General features: G+C 38.9%; 1 protein-coding gene across 2 annotated transcripts in view; it reads left to right on the top strand.

Annotated features, from left to right (window-relative positions):
- The window catches only part of LOC308694903 (uncharacterized protein), a 182,547-nt gene that overhangs the window by 67,779 nt on the left and 91,133 nt on the right, over positions 1-23,635 (top strand). For both annotated transcript variants that reach the window (XM_081372713.1, XM_081372714.1), the window contains 7 exons: positions 6,224-6,397; positions 7,028-7,201; positions 7,305-7,475; positions 7,912-8,085; positions 8,207-8,380; positions 14,540-14,710; positions 16,026-16,199. In XM_081372713.1, coding sequence (XP_081228839.1) covers positions 6,224-6,397; positions 7,028-7,201; positions 7,305-7,475; positions 7,912-8,085; positions 8,207-8,380; positions 14,540-14,710; positions 16,026-16,199 — 1,212 coding nt within the window. The remainder of the gene's footprint in view (positions 1-6,223; positions 6,398-7,027; positions 7,202-7,304; positions 7,476-7,911; positions 8,086-8,206; positions 8,381-14,539; positions 14,711-16,025; positions 16,200-23,635) is intronic.

The following is a 23,635-nucleotide window of genomic DNA, read 5'->3' as shown; positions in this document are numbered from 1 at the left end:
GGGAGGCCTAGACCGGTGGCGATCGGCTTTGGCCTTGGTGCGCGCCCGCACACGGAGGAGAGTCTCACGGGCTCTTGTCCATGTGTGGTAACACCTCTGGACGAAGGCGTGAGCGGAGGGGACCGCGACTTCGGATTCCAGACTGGGAAAAACCGGTGGCTGGTATCCTATACTACACTCAAAAGGAGATAGGCCCGTAGCTGACACTGGCAACGAATTGTGGGCGTACTCCACCATAGGCAGTTGTTGACTCCAAGAGGAAGGATTCCTGGCAGCCGTACATCGCAAGGTTCTCTCCAGGTCTTGGTTGGCTCTCTCAGTTTGACCATTGCTCTGGGGGTGAAACCCGGAAGACAGACTGACCGTTGCCCCCAGCAACTTACAAAACTCTCGCCAAAATTTGGACACAAATTGGGGACCCCTGTCGGAAACCACGTCTGTCGGGAGGCGAGGTTCCGACTGGGAGGCGGGCATCGGTGGTGTGCTGGTGCAGTGATGGTGAAGAATCCCAATCCCGGTGCTGGAGTGCGGTGAACCCAATGACGATGAACACGAACGGCAGGAAGACAAGGCAAGGCGAACACAGACACGGCAACTCCACGGGAACACAGACACGGCAATACACAGGACCTCAACAAACAATCCGACACTGGAACAGAGAATGGTGTGAGTATATATAGGGAACGGAAATGAATCGCAGCTGTGAACAGTGATTGTGATGATGATGATTATCAGCTGGAGCGCTGACAGACACGTGAGCGGGACAACGCCCACTCACACATAAACAAACATAGACACGAGACAAGAAGGAAACAATGCATTCAACAACCGTGACAGTTTTATCATCTTTAATAAAATGTTTGACATTATTTGACAAGCATACACATGCACACAAAATACACCAGTGTACAGAAACACTATGATTATGATCAGTTAAGTTTGAATTGCATTTTTAATGAAATATTCGTTAAACTTTCTATTTAGCGTAATGAAATACATTTGCTTTATCACACTTAAAATAGCAGTGTCAATTTACTGTTAAAAATAAAATGATTTCAGCCAAAATTACCTGTGTTGTTCTATTTTTATATTGGCCCATTTTACCTGAATTTTAGTGCCTTTGCTCACGCATCACCTGTTGATATTCTAACTCATAATTTACTTTTTCGTGCTTAAAAAATAAATATGTTTAAGAGACCAATGCTAATTAATAATAATATCAATAGATGTCATGCAGGGCTGATTTGATATTATTTAATTTTTAGCCCATTTCAGCTGACTTCAACCTTTGATGGTGTAATTCTGTATTGCTGGTCATAAAATTAGAATATCATCAAAAAGTTGATTTATTTCAAGAATTCAACTTAACAGGTGAAACTAATATATTATATAGACTCATTACATGTAAAGTGAGATATTTCAAGCCTTTATTTGTTATAATTTTGATGATTATGGCTTGCAGCTTATGAAACCTACGAAATCAAAATCCCAGAAAATTAGAATATTACATGAAATCACACAGTAATTACACAGTGATACCATGGTCATTGAACCAGGTTTTGGTTCTTTTGGCAGTGTGGGCAGGTGCAAATCCTGCTGGAAAATGAAGGAAGCATCTCCATAAAGCTTGTCTGCTGAAGGAAGCATGAAGTGCTCTGGAAATGTCCTGGTAGACGGCTGCGCTGAGTGGACAGCACAGTGGACCAACACCAGCCGATGACATGGCTCCCCAAACCAACACAGACTGTGGAAACTTCACACTGGACTTTAAGCATCTTGGATTGTGTGCCTCTCCATTCTTCCTCCAGACTCTGGGACCTTGGTTTCCAAATGAGATGCAAAATTTGCTCTCATCAGAAAAGAGGACTTTGGTCCGTGCTTTATTAAATCCAGTCAACGCAGCCGTCTACCAGGACATTTTCAGAGCACTTCATGCTTCCTTCATTTTCCAGCAGGATTTGCACCTGCCCACTAGCCTGGCTAACGTCAGACCAAGTCTCATTTGAGACTTGGTCTGGGAACCACGTGTTAATTTTCTCGTATTTGAGGCGTGGTTTACGAATGCCCAGAGCCGTTTATTGGGCGCTATGAATGTCTATCAAATGCGCTCATAGCCAATCGCTTCAATTATACCAGATGACGTATGTAGAGTGACAGAAATTCGACAAGGAAAAAGACGATGGGTCAAAGATTTATTTGTACACGATGGCGTTTAGCGAATATTACCGTTTGTGCAAGATAAACATGAGGGTAGAAGGTAACGTCGAGTCTGATGCCATGTTGGATCCATAGATATAAACAAACTGCTTCGGTGTCGTCATCGTCTTGCTGCTCCCTCCCCGTTCTGTGATTGGTTCCCTTTTTCAGGGGAAAATTTGGTCCATGGTGTCCAGACTGCCTAGCAGCGTGAATAAAATCGCGCTGCGAGCAAGGCAGTATGGGGAAACCCAGGCTACCTGCCCACACTGCCAAAAGAACCAAAACCTGGTTCAATGACATTGGTATCACTGTGTAATTACTGTGTGATTTCATGTAATATTCTAATTTTCTGGGATTTTGATTTCGTGGGTTTTATGAGCTGTAAGCCATAATCATCCAAATTATAACAAATAAAGGCTTGAAATATCTCACTTTGCATGTAATGAGTCTATATAATATATTAGTTTCACCTGTTAAGTTGAATTCTTGAAATAAATCAACTTTTTGATGATATTCTAATTTTATGACCAGCACCTGTTAAAATGGCAATACTATGTTACTACTAGCAGTAGCCTACTAGTCCTATTTGGCAATAATATAGTCTACTCCAAATGTAGATTTAGCTATAAATTATAAGCTATAAAGTATCAAGTATAAGCTACATCCTGCTAATTCAGTGGTAATAATTTAATTCTTGTTTTTATTTTATATTATATTACACTCGGGCCGTTTCTCAATACCAAGTACGCAAACTTCGGACTTGCGTCCTTGGTAGTTCGGACTTGCCAAGTTCGACTCAGAAGAACGAACTCCTGAGGACGAGAGGACGCAAGTCCGGTTATTCTGCAAATAGAACAGTGCGTTCTTGATCGCGTCACTCAGCATGCTCTGGCTACTCCGGTTATCTTTAATCTGTAGGCTATATTTTCGGCAACAATAAAACGGAGAATGGTGTAAAATACAACTCTGACTCTTTTCGTCAACAATAAAACGAAATATGTTACAGGCTAAAACACCACTCTGCCTCTTTTCATTTAAAAAAATCTTAAACATATTAATGGACACGTAAATGTGGTTTAGGGAAGGCGTAGCCCATTGATTCTCTTCACTGCATATATTTATAACAACATGTAGCCTAATATAAAACAAAACCCTGCTTCTTTTTGTTTTCATGTAAAAAATATGAAACATTGATAATTAAAACTGATATTTAACAAACAGAGACAGGTTTGTGTAATTTTTTTTATTATACATGTACATACAGTGAAGAGAATGCATAGCCTACTAAAATAAATACAAAAAATATTCTTTGTGTGTCTGATTGGTCCAGACGTTACACATGAAATAATGCATTGTATTACAAAAGGCATGAAAATTATAATTTGGTGAAAATGAAATAGCGATTCAAACTGTCAAAAGATTTGTGAATTTGTGAGCACAGAAGAACTCAGTCAGACAAAGGCTTATTAAGTAAAACAAATTAATTTTATTAAAAGGCCAGCTATAAAAAAAATCCACTGTTGAGCAGCAAACAGGTGTTTGAAGCTTCTGGAGTCTCTGGAGTCTACTCACCCTGCAGGCTGGCAGTTGTGCATAAAGCTGCATTTATGCCACTTATAACTTACAAATAACAATAATAAAAGAAGCAGCAATTAAGGGCACATTTACACGACAATTATGTGCTTAAAATGAAGAAGTTTTTCCTTTTGAGTTTTGCGCTCACAGACAACATTTTGCATTTTGGCCGTTCGTTTACACGACAACAGCGTTTTGGGTGCCTGAAATCGCAAAGTTTTGAAAATGGGTTTCAAAGACAAAGTGCAAGTTTTTGAAATGGTCTCCGTGTAAACAACAAAAACGTAAATCTGTGAAGACGATGACATCATGCACATGCCCATTGTGTTTAGTCTATAGCAGTGGTTCTCAACCTCTCCTGCAGGGACCCCCTGACAGGCCATGTTTCTGTTTTAACCCTGAAATGGCACACCTGATTCAATTAATGAGTATAGGAAGAGTAGGAATTAGTCACTTAATCAATTAGTCAACTACTCATTAAGCCTTTAATTATTTGAATCAGGTGTGCCATTTCAGGGTTAAAACAGAAACATGGCCTGTCAGGGGGTCCCTGCAGGAGAGGTTGAGAACCACTGGTCTATAGTGTTTAATCGCCATCTAGTGGCCTGGCAGCAGAATACAGCGTTTCGCGGATCTGTGTGAAAGGGGATCGTTTTGATAATGTTGTCGTCTGTACGCGGAAAACTCAAAGGAAAAACTTTTCAGCATATTGGTGTAAGCGTACCCTAAGACTGTCATTGCTGTTCATTAAAAAAGGTTTGGAATTGGAAATAAACTGAAGAAGGGTTCCTGTCTTTGTTTTCTTTCTCTTCAGGCTGAATCTCGAGATCGGTCTTTGGTCTTGGTCTTGTCTTGGTCTCGGACCTCTCGGTCTTGTCTTGGTCTCGCTGTCTCAGACCGACATAGTGGTCGGGGGATTTAGCAATACAATGCTACAATATCCACGATGACACAACGTTCGATAATGCAACATTATTATTATTTTGCGCCCTTTAAATGCAACCAATCACATGTATGTGTTTTTTTGTGACACAGCCGTTGCCGCTCATCCATCCATATAACATTATGCCTCAGTAGATCAGTTAATGTAAGAATTAGCCTACTATATTTTCCATATGTTCCATACGTCTTTAAAATTCGAACACATTATTCTCTATAAGTGTACATTGTCTCAAATCGTCTCTGCACACTACACATTAATTGTGCAGATATTAACATAAATAAATACATAATCTCTGTATTACATACATACTACATTACATACATAGTCTCCAATGCCACCTCTCTCATGTTCGTCCATCCTCGGGATGCTGCTGTTCTTCTTCATGCAAATTTTTATTTTTTTTAATCCCCCAAGCTACTTCTGCGGAGCCTACACCCAACATTGATCCCTAAACCTACCCGTCATAGTAACCTTAACCAATGAAATAAACTGCAGGGTGGGATTTCTGCTTAACTGGTTTGCGCCCAGTGGGATTTTTTTTATATTTTTATAGAAAGATTAAAAATACGGGAGAAATACAGGAAATTATTTAAACGGGATGATAGCAGGATAGCAAGGTAAAATACGGGAGAATCCCGGGAAAAACGGGAGGGTTGACAGGTATGAATATGTATTGAATGTAAACTGCGGTTGAACCCTAGTATGCTGCTGTTCTTGAATTCATACAAGGTATTGCTTAGCTTCAACACTAGTTTGTTTTTTTTCCCTCCGGTCTCGACTTGGTCTCAGTCTTGGTCTCGTCTTGGTCTCAGTCTTGGTCTCAGTCTTGGTCTCAGTCTTGGTCTCAGTCTTGGTCTCGATACCCTCTGGTCTTGGTCTTGTCTTGGTCTGTCTTGGTCTTGGTCTCGATACGATACCCTCTGGTCTTGGTAGTGTCTTGGTCTCGGTTTAGGCGGTCTTGACTACAAGTCTACTGAATAATAACAGTATTACAGCAGAAGGTTGTGCTGCTCTGACTTCAGCGTTTAATTCAAACCCCTCAAACCTGATAGAGCTGGATCTGAGTGAGAATAAACTCGGAAACTCTGGAATAATGAACATCTGTGTTCTGTTGGAAAATCCTGAATGCATAGAAAAGTGGAGAAAAGTGTGTATTTTCATTTATCTCCATTTCTGCATGATAATGTACTTTTCTGTGTACGTCCATTTAATTGAAATTAGCATTTTTGTACATTGCTATGTTTTGATGAAATTGAAATTTTCAGATTAGGCAGATGTTATATTAAGACATCAGTTGCTTATCGGTGGGGTCAGATTTTTGCTAATATTAAAATAAAAATATTGCTAAATTTTCACACCAAATTTTCTAATTGCCAAGCATTTGGCAATGCTTTTTATAATAATTATTAAAATTATTAGTTTTTTTATGATTTAAATAGTCATCTCTATTTATACATGTGTTTTGCTTATGTAGTGTAGATCATTAACAGCTTCTTTCATACACAGACTCTCAGACTGCAGTATCACAGAAGGAGGTTATAAAGCTCTGGCTTCAGCTCTGAGATCAAACCCTTCACACCTGATAGAGCTGGATCTCAGAGGAAATGATCCTGGACAATCAGGAGTGAAGGAGCTCAGTGATTTACTAAAGGATGAACGCTGTACATTAAAGACCATCAGGTGATAAACGAGACAATTATCATAACTATGATTTTAACCAGATATTACACAACAATATATATTAATACTACACTGGACTAGAGGTGCAAAATATATCAGTGCCCGAGATATTATTGGCTGATCACTGGGACAATAGAATTTCCACTATTATTTACATTAATAAGTTTTGTTATATTTGTGTTCAGCATATCATTTCTGATAATGATTCAGTGTATTTGTCTGGCGGTGTCATGTGTGTTTGGACAAATTATCATATCACATTATCATTTTCTGTTAGTATTAGTTTTGAACATGTTTTAGTTTTGATCAGCTACTGTAATTATAGATATTCTGTTTAATGTGTTCTGTTTATGTGTAAAGAAGTAATAAGTGAAAACAATGAAAATACATTTCTGTATTTTCTCTTACTGGTGTTTGCTCATACATGAAACTGGCATATTGTTTGTTTGCGTTCTGTATGTTTATGTATATTTTATGGTTATTACATCCTGTAAATTTAATTTTGGTTTAATTCATTGATACAAATGCTTGTAATAAATCATTCTACTCTGTTTAGTGACTCATTCAGGATGAAGCTGCAAAAGGCATAAAATTGGAATATTATCTGATTTGTAATTCTACTTCCTGTAGGTTTTTGAAAAGTGCTGCTGCACAGGAAGCGTGTGACTATCTCACTAAAGTTCTGGGTAAAAGTCCATTATTACTGACAGAACTGGATCTGAGTGAAGATAAATTAGGAGATCTGGATGGAGAGAAGCTCTCTGCTCTTTTGATGGACTCTCATAGTAAAGTGGAGAAAATCAAGTGAGTCAAACATAATTTATACATTATAATTTCTCTGAGATCTGTTGATCTGATGTGTGTTGAATATGTACTGAATAATAAATGATGGTGTTTCTGTGTTCAGGCTGAATAATTGTGAGCAGACAGAGAAAAGCTGTTCAGTTCTAGCTACTGTTCTCTCCTCTAAAACCATCCTGAAAGAGCTGAACCTGAACAACAGCCGTCTGCTGGACTCTGGAGTCAAAGAGATCTGTAAGGGACTGAAGAATCCTGTGTGTGAGCTGAAGATACTCAAGTGAGTATATTTCACCATCAGCTTTCAACACCACAACACTTGCTTATCAGTTATATATATTTGAGTCCACTCACCTTCAGAAGTGAGGAAAAATCTAAGAATAGTTTTTAAATTTTGTTTTGTAATTATTAAATAGGAACAAATAAATAGCAAACGGTAGCACAATACAATAGAATGAAAAGACAAATTAAACAAACACGGCTTTATGTTTTTCAGGTGCTAATGATTACAACTAAAGTTACAAAAGTTATTGATTCAAGAGCAGTGAGGGGTTTTTCTCTTTGTCTTTTGTTTGATTAAAATGATAGCAGCAGGTTTATTAGGCTGCTGTCACTTAAGTGTGAATACTAATCCAATATACTGTTAGACAACATGCCTTCTTATCTCAACTATTTACAGTTCAAAAGTTTCTATTCTAAGTTTTCATGTTTTCTAGACTTTCAGACTGCAGTATCACAGAAGAAGGTTATAAAGCTCTGGCTTCAGCTCTGAGATCAAACCCTTCACACCTGATAGAGCTGGATCTCACAGGAAATGATCCTGGACAATCAGGAGTGAAACACCTCATTAATGTACAAAATAATTTTTGCCGTTCACTGAAAACACTGAGGTGAGTGTTTTCTACAAATATATATATTTCTATATTTCTGCACTTACTTGCATCAATATTCTTTTACCACATCTGTGCCGTGTACACTTGTGAAATATCAATGTACTGTCTTTGTTTCTAGGATATTACAAAGTGCTGCTGCAGATGAAGCCTGTCAGTATGTGAGAGACATTTTGGGTAAAAATCCGTTACTCCTGAGTGAGCTGAATCTGAGTGAACGTAAACTAGGAGACACACGAGTGAATCAGATCGCTGCTCTACTGCAGGACAAACACTGTGAAATCAACACACTGATGTGAGTATTGTGTTCACTTGTTATTGTACATTTAAAGTGTCTTAAAAGAAATCAGGTGACCAAAACACTGTAAGGCAGGGGTGTCAAACATGCGGCCGTGGGCTGAATACGGCCTACAGGTTTGTCTAATCCGGCCAGCGGGATGATTTGAACAATGATAAAAATAGAGATGCACTGCTCCACTCCCTATTCCGAACCTGCAAAAAACAGCTTGTGTAAAACATCCACAATTTGTATACGTTAACACAGGCAGACGCTGAATACAGACGGATAGAAATTGTAGTTTGTATGGTTAATATTAATGTAATTGTCAGCACAGTAAGGTTTAAAAAAAAAAAAAAAAGTAATTCTGCCCATCTGGCCCTTAACCTAAAATTAGTTTGAAACCCTTCTTTAAGGGCTTTTGCACCCAGGTAGTAGAGTCCTGCACGGGTGCGGGTACCCGTCGGGTGACCCTGCAAATTTTGCTCAAACGGGTGAAAAATATCCAACAGTGTCGGATACAGGTGCGGGTCGGGTCGGACACGGGGTTAAACACGGGTCTAAACACGGGTTTAAAACAATCACATGCAAACTATATATAACTAATATATGCATATTTTTAGGAACACATCTACAAAAATGTGCCTGTATTTCAAGTTGATAAAATTATTTAAAATCCACATCAGTTTATTTGTGCCCACGCGCCACGCCCTCCCAGGATCTAAAACGTTACCTAGGCTACTTTCACTTTTAAAAAAATCATCATAACCGCGCGTGCGATCTGCTTGCAGTCGTCGAGATGGATGCTGAGGAGTTGAAGAAAAGAATAGCTAGTGGAGATTGTAAAGTTGTCGACAATAGTCATCAAAAATCAAGTCCAGTGTTTGGGAGAAATTTGGAGTTATCTGAAGAAAACAATATTGTGAAAGGCTTATTTGCTGCATGCATTTTCGTGTTGGATAGCCCCAAATGTGGAACTTCATCGCCGAGAAAGCACGCAGATAACTATGGTAACAAGCAGTTCTAACGAACAGTATTTTTCAAATTTAACACTGTTTAAGTATGTGTGGTGTGCAGGGCGTGTTTGAAATCAAAATTGTCAGATTTAGGCTAGACGAAATTGCGTGGCATATAGTGTTGTAGCCGCGTCTGTTTACTGCGGTCACACCATCTGTGCTCCGGAGAAACGCGGTCACGCCATCTACGCTAAAAATATATTGCGCGTCTACACAAGGTTGCGTGGTAGGCTGATTGTGTATACGCTTGGTGTCCGAAAACTTTTTTTTAAAACATATATAATAAAATAAATAAAATCAAATTGTTTTCTGCAAACTCCACCAGATTCTTGTTCTACATCTCACTGACTACCACTGTGGGGGATTTCATGTAGTTTTAATGTTTTATACTGTATTAATTTCCTGCCAAAGTTGCAAACAGTTTACATTGACATATAGGCATATTTAATAAATTCATAAGAAATTAAAATCAAATTGTTTTCTGCAAACTCCACCAGATTATTGTTCTACATCTCACTGACTACCACTGTGGGGGATTTCATGTTGTTTTACTGTTTTATACTGTAATAATTGCCCTCCAAAGTTACATACAATTTAAAATGACATAAAGGCATATTTAATAAATTCATAAAAAATCAAAATCAAATTGTTTTCTACAAACTCCACCAGATTATTGTTCTACATATCCCTGACTACCACTGTGGGGGATTTCATGTAGTTTTACTGTTTTATACTGTAATAATTTCCTGCCAAAGTTCATTACAGTTTACATTGACGTATAGGCATATTTAATAAATTCATAGAAAATCAAAATCAAATTGTTTTCTGCAAACTCCACCAGATTATTGTTCTACATCTCACAGACTACCACTGTGGGGGATTTCATGTTGTTTTACTGTTTTATTATTTAATAATTACCTGCCAAAATCCTATACTGTATACCTGGCTATATAGCAATATTTAATAAATTCATAAAAAATCTAAATCAAAATGTTTTCTACAAACTCCACCAGATTCTTGTTCTGCATCTCCCTGACTACCACTGTGGGGGATTTCTGTAGTTTTACTGTTTACTGCCTGTATTTCAAGTTGATAAAATAATTTAAAATCCACATCAGTTTATTTGTGCCCACGCGCTAGGTAATGAACTTTGGCAAGAAATTATTACAGTATAAAACAGTAAAACTACATGAAATCCCCCACAGTGGTAGTCTGTGAGATGTAGAACAATAATCTGGTGGAGTTTGCAGAAAACAATTTGATTTTGATTTTTTATGAATTTATTAAATATGCCTATATGTCAATGTAAACTGTATTGGATTTTGGCAGAAAATTATTACAGTATAAAACAGTAAAACTACATGAAATCCCCCACAGTGGTAGTCAGGGAGATGTAGAACAATAATCTGGTGGAGTTTGCAGAAAACAATTTGATTTAGATTTTTTATGAATTTATTAAATATGCCTATATGTCAATGTAAACTGTAATGAACTTTGGCAAGAAATGATTACAGTATAAAACAGTAAAACTACATGAAATCATCCACAGTGGTAGTCAGTAAGATGCAGAACAATAATCTGGTGGAGTTTGCAGAAAACAATTTGATTTTGATTTTTTATGAATTTATTAAATATGCCTATAGTATGTCAATGTAAACTGTTTGCAACTTTGGCAGGAAATGATTACAGCATAAAACAGTAAAACAACATGAAATACCCCACAGTGGTAGTCAGTGAGATGCAGAACAATAATCTGGTGGAGTTTGCAGAAAACAATTTGATTTTGATTTTTTCATGAATTTATTAAATATGCCTATATGTCAATGTAAACTGTTTGTAACTTTGGCAGGCAATTATTACAGTATAAAACAGTAAAACAACATGAAATCCCCCACAGTGGTAGTCAGTGAGATGTAGAACAATAATCTGGTGGAGTTTGCAGAAAACAATTTGATTTTGATTTTTTCATGAATTTATTAAATATGCCTATATGTCAATGTAAACTGTTTGCAACTTTGGCAGGAAATTATTACAGTATAAAACAGTAAAACAACATGAAATCCCCCACAGTGGTAGTCAGTGAGATGCAGAACAATAAGCTGGTGGAGTTTGCAGAAAACAATTTGATTTAGATTTTTTATGAATTTATTAAATATGCCTATATGTCAATGTAAACTGTAATGAACTTTGGCAAGAAATTATTACAGTATAAAACAGTAAAACTACATGAAATCCCCCACAGTGGTAGTCAATGAGATGTAGAACAATAATCTGGTGGAGTTTGCAGAAAACAATTTGATTTAGATTTTTTATGAATTTATTAAATATGCCTATATGTCAATGTAAACTGTAATGAACTTTGGCAAGAAATTATTACAGTATAAAACAGTAAAACTACATGAAATCCCCCACAGTGGTAGTCAGGGAGATGTAGAACAATAATCTGGTGGAGTTTGCAGAAAACAATTTGATTTTATTTATTTTATTATATATGTTTTAAAAAAAAGTTTTCGGACACCAAGCGTATACACAATCAGCCTACCACGCAACCTTGTGTAGACGCGCAATATTATTTTTAGCGTAGATGGCGTGACCGCGTTTCTCCGGAGCACAGATGGCGTGACCGCAGTGTCTGACTGATTGGTAAAATGTTAAGGCTACTCAGTTTTGTGTGCCTTAGTTTAGTTTTGCCTTTTGACAGCTTCAGCTGAAGTTGTCCTTGTGTTAATTGTCGTGCAATAAATTCTGTATGACCTGGCGATAAACATTTATAAGTGTGTCTATAATGTGATTGGCTAAATTGATTTTATTTCGGGAGTGGGTCGGGTGTCGGTTCTATTTTAAGCGGGTCGGGTCGGGTGCGGATTTTAATTAGTGCTGCTGTCGGAAAACGGGTCGGATGCGGTTTTAAGCACTGTGGGTACGGGCGGGTGCGGATTTACAAAATCGGACCCGTGCAGGTCTCTGCCGGGTAGTTATAGGAACTCCGTTATAGGAACTAGTCACCAGGGCGGTCCCCTGAGAATAAATATTCCCCTGGGGTAATTTTCCTGTTTGCATGCACACCACCAGTTGGAACTCAGTGATGTAAGCTTGCAGTAAGTATATGTAAACTGTGTTTACACATCTTTTAAAAATATTGAGTGTCTGTGTTTCTGTATTCAGCCAGTCAGTGAACACTTACGTCACTATAGTACCTATAGTGCTGGTTTAGACCCTACTCTGAAGTAGGAGCTCATTTAGTTTGCCCTTAAAAGGAGTTCCTATAACTAAAATCATTCCTAGTTCCTGCAATGCAAACACACCAAAAAGCAAGTACTTCTGCCAATCCACCTTTTTCCTGAATTGTAACTTTCTTAAAATGTTTTTATTCAAATTAGCGTACTTTCCAAGCTGATAATGTAACATTAAACCCTATTAAATTTGTTTTAAAAAAGCATATGGCTGCATGACGCCATCATTTTACAGTGTTGCAGTGACCGTCTTTTGTCAGCACCTCACCCGTCAAAGTTTAATGAGTGTGTAAATGACACCAAGCTGCCGAAGTTAGCTTCATTGAAAACAGATGGGCACTCATAGAATGGGTTCCTATTGTAAGACTTGAGAAATTAGAAAATGCCGGGCAGTCTGTTTGAGGAACAACCACTCCCTGAAAAGACAAAGGACCTTTCTAAAAAAATTAACATTTGAACTCTCTCTTGTGGAATTAGCATGACCATTCGAGACGCAAGTCTCAACTAGGCATCATCCTAATCTACATTTCTTTCCCTTGACCCCCCATTCCCCCGTTCCTTTTCTCTCATGCTGAGATCACCTGAAATTCACCAAAAAAAACATATGGTTTAATGTGAACAATTATCATTTAATTGTTCATAACAGTCACATAACAGTCTTGGACATAACAGTCGTCATTTACTCCTGTTGTTACTCGAGGATGGATCTGTACCAACTGTTCATGATGCATCTTATAGTCTCCGGAGTGATAGGCCTAATGTACTGATCACGGCAGTAATGGAAGGGAGAGGGTTCACTTTATGACAGCTCATCAAGTCGTTTTACGGATATAACGTTTACCAGTTTATTAAGCACAAACCGAAAAGGTGTATATATTTGTTTACTGTTAGTTGTAACAAGTGTTTTGTGTACTTCGCTGTGTTTCTTGATGATAATGAAACGGAGAGAGAGAGTTTATGGATAAGACTTTAATGCGCACTTCTTATACTGTGTTCATTCAGCTCTTACAGTGATTTTCTGGAGTAAAACTGTGGTCCGCTACAACAGGCTTGTATTAATAGTGGATAAAAGCAGATGACAAATACATTATAACTGTTATTAAACTAAACCATACCTGTTTTATTTCCATAAAGCATATATTCTCTGTCTCTGTGGGCATTATTGTCCGACTCCGGGTCGAAATGAACAGCGTTACTGAGAGTTTCTGTTTTTGATATTATATCATGATATTGTCCTGACTGAGCATGAGCTCTTGAAGCTCCGCCCTCTTTGCCGGCAACAGCAGCTCATTTGCATTTAAAGGGACACACACAAAAACGGCATGTATTTCTGAGCCCCAAAAAGGGACAATTTAAACATGCTGTAAAAAATGATCTGTGGGGTATTTTGAGCTAAAACTTCACATACACACTCTGGGGACATCAGAGATTTATTTTACATCTTGTGAAAAGGGGCATGATAAGTGCCCTTTAAGATGTTTTGTGAATACGGACCCAGATCTCTCTTATTGAAAATGTATGGCTCATCATGAAAAGGAGAATCAGAGAACAACAACCATGGACTGTTTAGTAGCCGAAGTCTTGTAACAAGTGAGATTAGGCAAAAATTCCATTTGCAAAACTGTAATTCCCAAACAGTTAAAAAGTTTATTTAAAAGAAAAGATGATGTTACACAGTGGTAAACATGCCTCAGTCCCAACTCTTTTAGCGTGTGATGCAGCCGTCACATTTTTTATTTATTTCAAAACACAATTAAGTTGGTCAGTGAAAACATTGGAAATCTTTTCTTTGTACTCAAAGGTCAGTTAAATAAAGGTTAAAGAAAAGTAACAAATCACAGACTGTTGATTTTATTGCATTTTACAAAATGTACCAACTTCTCTGGAAATGTGTTTGTAAATTCTCCCTCTTCTGTTCATCATTTTAGGCTGCGTAAGTGTGGTCTAACAGAGGAAAGCTGTTCAGCTCTCGCTACAGTCCTGAGATCAAACTCCAGTCTGAAAGAGCTTGACATCAGCAACAATAATCTGCAGGATTCAGGAGTGAAGAAACTCCAGAACGGATTAGAAAATATAAACTGCACACTGGAGAAACTCAGGTGAGTTCAATTAACTATTGTTTGATTCCACTTAACTTGAATGTTTTTTTATAGTAGTTTATGTTTTAACAGCAGTGTTGGGGAAGCTACTCTGAATCTGTAGTTTGACGAGCTACAAGCTGCTCAAAAGTTAAAGTAAAGTTACATTCAAGCTTGTAGCTACTCTACAAGTTTCTATTAAAAAGTAGCTAGCAACATTGAACCTTCTTTTTTACAATGACATTGTTACAAATAACTGAATATTTGTAAATGAAGAATGTTGTAAATAAAATATTTGGGGGGTTTAAAACAACATGTTGTAATGCAATTATGGTTTCAGTGAGTAGGGTGAATTCAGGTTGACTGGGACAATTTTTCCCAGTCATTTCAATGGAAAAAAGTGTCCCAATTGTTTGATTTTGTAAACTATCCAAAACACACAAAAAATATAGCCTATGTCACAAACTTACTGTCAAAGTGCAACATTTTTACAAATGTAACATCAATACAAGAACAAAATGTATGCAAACTCACCTGGATACACAGGAGTAATCAAAAATGCAGGTTAAACTCACAGCACATGCGGTAGGCTATTTACTGAAAAGAGCCGCTCTGAGCCGCAAATCATGAGCTGCTCGCGCTTTGCTTGAAATCCCACCGCAACCATCCTTTGCCAAGTAATAAGCTTACTACTAGATTGCAATTTTATTTCAGTTCGATTAGTGATCTTTTAGGTTCATTACAAAACTAACGGGACAGATTAATCTTTGGTGGTTCATTATTGTGATTTAGAGTTCAATAAAGCAGGATAAGTAGTACATTTAAAAAGCTATTATTCACCTTCCATATGCGCTTGAAGTCTTTAATGTAGACTGAATTTTAATCTTTGGTTTGCATAAATTACAGCCGATTCACGTGAAATATCCATTCCTGTTCATCCTTTTTATAATCATCAGACAATCTCTTGTTTGACTGTAAAGTCACAAAATGCATGATGTAACAACAGATGATGGTAATGAACAAATGTAGTTTATCTAGTAAGAAGAAGACTCTGCTGCTTCAATGCATTACAGGCTCATGATTCATCAGAATGCAAAACGGAGTGTAGCTTTCAGGCGCGCTACACGGCTACTTGGAAAAAGTAGCTAGCTACTGGAAAAGCTAAAATGTTTTAAAGTAACTGAGCTACTGTCCAGAAACTAAAATATGTAGTTAATGTTAGTGGTATTGTGACTTGTACTGTAGCTAACTACTCCCCAACAGTATGAAATATGTTTAAATATATTAATCATAAAATAATAACTTGATGAATTTTATAAATTCTCTTTTTTTCTAGACTTTCAGACTGCAGTATCACAGAAGAAGGTTATAAAGCTCTGGCTTCAGCTCTGAGATCAAACCCTTCACACCTGATAGAGCTGGATCTCACAGGAAATGATCCTGGACAATCAGGAGTGAAGGAGCTCAGTGATTTACTACAGGATCAAAACTGTCAACTCAAGACACTGAGGTGAGACGTGATGAAATAACACAAAATAAATATGCATGCTAAATATTCATACAAAATATTATTTCAGTAATACAATAAGCTCCACAGGTTTTGTAGTGGGGGTTACTGAGTTTTGTTTAGATATAATTGCAACCGTCTACACACACCTTGGCAATAGAATCGCCATTGGCTAGTCAATTTTTTAGTTTACTCACCAGACTGATATATATATATATATATATATATATATATATATATATATATATATATATATATATATATATATATATATATATATATATATATATATATCTCAGTGTTTCCTTTAGGATTTTTTTTAGCAGTGGGGGCAGGTCTGTCTGAACAACCACCGCCCCCCCCCAAAAAATTTTGGAGCACATACAATTGAAAGGGTTTTTTTTTCCCTTTAACGACACAATATTACTGTGCCACATTGTGTGACAAAAGTTTACCTTATGAACATTAAATATTTTCAGTTTTAGAAAAACAATTACACTGGCTGTCATAAAAAAAAATTGCACTCCGCACACAAACATTGTTGGCCCTGCAGGGTTTTACATGGGTCAAATATGGTCTTCGGTGGCCAACACTTTTAAAAAAAAAAAGCTGTGATTTTACCTCTGGATTTCATAGCTTTGTAAGATAAAATCCTTCTTTAATAGATTATTTTGGTATATAATCATATCAATATAAAAAAGCAGGGAGAAAAAGTAGCATTAGAAAGTTTATTTTAACTAATAGTCTTATTTTCTACCATCTACAATTGAATAGGCTACCATTCAGTTGTAAATGCTGTAGTTTATTAAGGCTAAATCTTGCTAACCATATAGGCTGTACTAAAGGGGGTAAGCACACCTTACGTTCTTATTTTAAGGTGTTCTGTAAATTATTTTTTTGAAACACTTTACAATATGGTTTGATTTAACATTAGTTTATTACTAACATGGACCATGAGCAATACATGTTACTGAATGTATTCATCTTTATTAATCTTAATAAAAATACAGCTGTTTATTGTTTGTTCATGTTAGTTCACAGTGCATTAACTAAATGTTAACAAATACAACTTTTGATTTCAATAATGTAGGCTATTAAATGTTGAAATGAACATTAGCAAAGATTAATACATTATGTAGAAGTGCAGTTTATTAAAAGTTAATGTTAACTAATGTAGTTATAACTAGAGTTTAATAAATGGAACCTTATTGTAAAGTGTTACCGATCTGTTATACACCGATTCAGACGTCTCGTGAGTTCAGTGTTGGAAAGATCAGTCGTTTAACCATTCATTAAAACGTGGAACCTTGCTTCGCAAAGAGAGTGCGCGCGCTCTCGCTCTCTCTCTCTCGTTCTTTTAAACATGCGCCCAGCTGTCACAAGCGCAGCAGGTTATCTACATTACACACCGGTCAAATAAGACTTTGGCGGGACAAAAATTCGCGTTGGCGGCCGCCAAAAAAAAAATCTTCGATCGGGTCAGTCGCACAAGTGCGCCTAAATATCTTTTCATGGTCGCACACAGACATATTTAGGCGCAAATGCGAGTGAAATGGTCGCACTGTAGAGCCTTAATGTTACCGTGCCGCCATTAACTAATCAACATAGAGGAAACACTGTATATATATATATATATATATATATATATATATATATATATATATATATATATATATATATATATATATATATATATATATATATATATATATATATATATATGATTCCATCAAATCTGCTTGTCTTTGTAAAATGCCACAGCTTTTTAAATATCTGAACGCACACTGTTAACCTCAGTCAATCAAGGATTATATAATGATAATCAAGCACTATTTAAAGGGGACCTATTATGCAAAATTCACTTTTGCATGCTGTTTGGACATCATTTACTCCCGTTGTTACTCGAGGATGGATCTGTACCAACTGTTCATGATCCATCTTACAGTCTCCGGAGTGATAGGCCTAATGTACTGATCACGGCAGTAATGGAATGCCCCGCCCACGAGTGTTGACAGACAGACACTGCCGTTTTAACATAGACCCGCCCTGATCGAGTTCACAGCGAGTTGTACACATCCGCCATTGCTGCACTGACGAGAATGTCTCCCAAGCGCTGTAGGTGCTGTGTGGCTGGATATATTAATCCACATAGCTCTCTCTATTTACTCCCGAAATCTGAGGCAGCCGCTGAAGACGAGGTGGAATTATTTTGTTTTTAAAGAAAATGCTCCCTCAACTCTACCGAAATTTGTTTATGTACTTAAGTTACGCACTTCTTATACTGTGTTTATTCAGCTCTTACGGTGATTTTCTGGAGTAAAACTGACGCTTCATCTTTTGTGAGATGTACAATAAACTTGATTAAACTCATCAGTATATTTTTGATCATCATTCGGACCTGGTGTGAAACAGCAGACTTGTAGGCTATTAATAGTAAATACATAGGCCTACAAGCAGATGACAAATATGTTATAACCTTATTAAACTAAACTATACCTGTTCCATCTCCATACAACACTCTGACTCTGTAGGCATTATTGTCCGACTCCGGGTCGAAATGAACACCGTTACTGAGAGTTTCTGATATTATCATCATTCCGTGAGATGAAATTGTCCTGAGAGACTGAGCGCAAGCTCATGAAGCTCCGCCCCCTGTGCCGTGCAGCAGCAGCTTATTTGCATTTAAAGGGCACACACTAAAACAGCGCGTTTTTCTGAGCACCAAAAAGTGACAATTTAAACATGCTGTAAAAAATTATCTGTTGGGTATTTTAAGCTAAAACTTCTGGGGACATCAGAGACTTATTTTACATCTTGTGAAAAGGGGCATAATAGCTCCCCTTTAATATTAAAATACTGCATATACTCACTGTATGGTTTTAATATACATTGATTCTTATTAAAGGTACTGAAGTTATTCAGTCAAGAGCAGTGAGTGATTTTCTTTTGTTGTTTGAATAACATTGACACAAGCAGCAACAGGTATATTAGGCTGCTGTCACTTTAAAGCCCTGGACACACCAAGCCGGCGTGTTTGACATGTTGAATCGGTGTCGGGCCGTCAGTGAGAGAGAGAACTCTGATTGGCTGTTCAGCTTAGTGAACGAGTCAGTGCACGAGAATAATAGCAAAACAGTGAGCAAAGAAGTCAAAACGGTACAGATAGAAGGCTGTTCTAATATAACATCATCTTACCTGAGTGTTCCGTGGCGAGTATTTCAATATTAACATGAGCGGAGTGGAATAAAGAAAATGTTTAGCAGGATTGATATCCAAAACGGCAAGCACTCACTGCTTTGTTTATGGATTGTGTATCTGCAGCCGGCAGCGTCAGTTTCCCTTTCTGAATGACGAATATAGATGAATATATCTTCAGAAATAGACAGTTGTCTCATTTACAACTTTGTAACCGCATTGTAGCTGACAGTCGGCTGTAGTTCTCTCTGTGTGTTCAAGTGCAGCTTTTCCCCCCAATGCAGGCGATGCGAGGCGACGACATAGTCGGCTTTCATCAACAATAGTTCTTTGTCGTCGGTTTGGTGTGTCCGGGCTTAAGACCTTTGCTTTTGTTAAGTTTAATAATTTATTTATTTTTGAATAAATTTGTCATGGAGACAGGGTTTTATGAAAACTACTTTACAATGTGCAATTTGTTATGTGACTAAAGAATGTTTAATTAATGAAAGATCACTGTAAATATATGTTTGACTTTAAGTTGTGGCACACTTGTGTCACTGTCTGTATTAGGTGTTTAGGTACAACATTGAAATGAATGATTGCACTGATGGCAAAAAGCCTTACTAATGTATGATATTTGAAAGAAGTAATGAACAACAACAATATGTGCCCATACAATTACATTTAAATGTGGTTGAGGCCAAATCATTTCATATGCCATGACAGTGGGTCCATTAGTGTCAGGAAATATGACAATGATGTCACTCATGCAAAAACAAATCCAACCTAAATCCATCCATTCATAGTCGTAACTGCCTTCTTTTCTACTTTTAACTGGAATTTGCTGGAGTTCGGTCCACCACCTTTTGAATGGTCACTCTTCAAGGATTCAGAGCTCGAGAATGATTTTTTCCTAATGACACAGAGCAGAGAGAGAAAAAAACACTATTCAGTCTCATTTAAAGAAATTATGTCAGGTTTCAGACAAGACGCAAACAGGATGGTAAGTATATAATGTGATTTATTCAGCAGAATGGATCGGTTCCAGAGATAACGGTGAGTAAGCAGATTATAGACATATATAGTTTAGGAAGACTTAGCTGTAAAGTAACAATGTCTCTCTTGCAGGTGACGATGACTTGGATCTGGAGCAGAATACAGCAGGCTGAAGAAGGTCGGGTATACAGGTAAGTAACGGGATGAGAGAGGTGAGTCTGTGTGTCCATTTAGAGACGAGACCAGACGAGGACTGAAGGGGTGAGTGCAGTTTATGAAGGGTGAGCTGGTGATTAGAACTCTGGTGATTGTGAACGAGTGGGCGGAGTGAATGATGACGGTGATTGAGGACTGATTGAGGGTGTAACCCAGACAGTACCCCCCCCTCCCGAGGCGGCTCTTGACGGCTGGGAAGAAGAGGGACGTTGGTGATGGCGCAGACTGAGCATCCCTTGATGTAACGGGAAACGTCCCTGGAGATGGACGGCCACCAGTACCGTTGACTGAGGAGCGAGAGGGTACGCCTGGATGTCCAGAGCCCGGAGCTGTATGAGCTGAGTCCAGAAGGGCAGCGCGCAGATGTTGGGGAACGTAGGTGAGCCCTTCTGGACCTCCCGGCGGAGCAGGATGGCGATGGTTCTCCTGGGTGATCTGCTCATCGATATCCCAGAGGATGGGGCTGAGGATTACGGCTGGAGGGAGAATGGGTTCCGGAGTCTGATCGTCGGTGGAAGGATGATAGAGACGGGAGAGAGCATCTGCTCTGCAGTTTCTACTCCCAGGTCGGTAGGTGACTATAAAGTCAAATCGAGTGAAGAAGAGGACCCAACGGGCTTGACGAGGATTCAATCTCTAAGCTTCTCTGAGGTATTCCAAGTTGCGGTGATCGGTGATGACCTCGAACTGATGGTTGGCTCCCTCCAGCCAATGCCTCCATTCCTCAAGGGCTAGTTTGATAGCGAGCAGTTCCCGATTGCCGATGTCATAATTACACTCCGCCGGGGACAGCTTTTTTGAGAAGAAGGCACAAGGAAGGAGTTTGGGAGGCTCACCCTGCCACTGAGATAGGACCACTCCAACCCCTGTGGAAGATGCATCAACCTCGACGACAAATGGAATATCTGGATTGGGATGAGCGAGGATCGGAGCGGTCGTTAAGGCTTCTTTGAGGTGCTGGAAAGCCTGAATGGCATCGAGTGACAAGGACAGAGACTTGGGCCGGCCTTTCAGAGCTGAAGTGAGTGTTGCACTGATGGAGCTGTAGTTATTGATGAATCTTCGATTAGAAATTAGCGAAACCAAGGAATCTTTGAAGTTCTTTTACGGATGATGGTATTGTCCAGTTCTGAATGGTTTCCACCTTCCTCTGGTCCATCTGGATGCCATGTTGGTCGATGATGTAGCCCAGGAATTGAACAGTGGTGGTGTGGAACTCACATTTCTCCAGTTTCAAGTACAGTTGATGTTTTCTCAATGTTTCCAGTACCTTGATGACGTGTTGATGATGTTCAGAGAGGGTAGATGAGTAGATGAGAATGTCGTCGATGTACACTATGACAAAGCGATTGAGGTATTCACGAAAGATCTCATTCATATACCCCTGGAAGACGTTGGAAAGCCCGAAGGGCATAACCTGATATTCGTAGTGGCCTGAAGGGGTCACAAACGCTGTCTTCCATTCATCTCCATGACGAATACGAATGAGGTTATAGGCACTCCTGAGATCAAGTTTAGAGAAGATACGGGCTCCGCGCAGCTGTTCCAGAGCTGCTGGGACCAGAGGAAGGGGATAGCTGAATTTGACAGTCTGAGAGTTGAGGTTCCTGTAGTCGATGCACGGCCTCAAGCCTCCGTCCTTTTTACCCACAAAGAAGAAACTCGAAGCGGCAGGGGAGGTAGATGGACGAATGAACTCTTGTTGTAAAGCTTCCTCCACATACTCCTCCATGGCCTTCTGCTCCGGGATAGACAGGGGATAAACACGTCCTTTAGGTAGAGTAGCTCCAGGTAGCAAGTCAATAGCACAGTCCCATGGCCGATGAGGTGGTAGTTTGGTCGCCAGCTTCTTGCTGAACACGTCCTGGAACGCCCGGTACTCCACTGGATTCTCTACTTCTTGTAGAGCTTCGGGACTCTCGACGGAGGTGGAATAGACAGGAACCTTGGATCTTGACTGAGAGGGCGATGATGAAGACCTTTTCTTGATTGAAGATAGACAAAATGAATGACAGTTATCTCCCCAGCGAAGGATCTCACCGGATTTCCAGTGGAGGGTCGGTTGATGTTGTACCAGCCACGGGCGTCCCAGGATGAGCTCAGCGGTGGACTCCTCCAGCACCATAAAAGGGATTTCCTCAGAATGCAGACATCCAATACGAAGAGTTAACGTAGGAGTATGATACCGAATGTGACCTCTGCCCAGCGATTTACCCAGGATGGTATGGATTTGAAGATCTTGCTGACTACGGCGTTTACGGAGATTCAACTTTTGGAGAAGCGTTGTGGAAATGAAGTTCCCCACAGAGCCAGAGTCGATGAGGGCTTGTGCTGAGACAGAAGCACGGGAGGTCAGGAGATGCACAGTAGTACGATTCAACATTTCAATTTTAGGATGAACTTGAATGGAGCTTACCGCTGGGCGAGGAGGTCGAACTGGACAAGTGCTGAGGAGATGTTTATCTGAAGCACAATATAGGCATAGATGATGAAGTATGCGTCTTTGGCGTTCAGAAGTAGGCAGATGTGAGGAACCAATCTCCATGGGCTCGGGTGCTGGAGGAGTGCTTGATGGAACCGAGGGCGGAAGACTTACAGTGGGTTCAGATTGATCGCAGGCAGATAAGCGCTGAGAAACGCGGATGGTCTTTTGGATAAGATTCTCAATTCCCATGTTGTCATCGTAGACCACAAGTAGTTGTCGAATATTGGGATTAAGACCATGACGGAAAGCTGTAATCAACGCTGCTTCGTTCCAACCACTAGATGCCGCCAGAGTACGGAACTGAAGAGCATAATCACTCACGGAAGTTTCTCCTTGTTGAAGATTGAAGAGCTGGTCATGAACGGAGAGATCGGCTGCTGCTTGGCCAAAAACTTTTTAAAAAAACAAAACAAAAAAATGTTGAATGAATTGATCCGTTGACTTAACTGCATCGGAATTGGAATTCCATAGCGATTGCGCCCACTGCAGTACTCGTCCGGACAAGAGGGAGATGATGAATGCAACACAGGCTGAGTCGTTGGTAAAATGATGTTGTTGCATAGTG

The sequence above is a fragment of the Scardinius erythrophthalmus genome (assembly GCF_964197995.2).
Source record: "Scardinius erythrophthalmus genome assembly, chromosome: 8".
NCBI lineage: Eukaryota > Metazoa > Chordata > Actinopteri > Cypriniformes > Leuciscidae > Scardinius > Scardinius erythrophthalmus.
The sequence above is the reverse complement of the archived record's forward strand: the minus strand, read 5'-3'. Positions and strand labels throughout refer to the sequence as shown.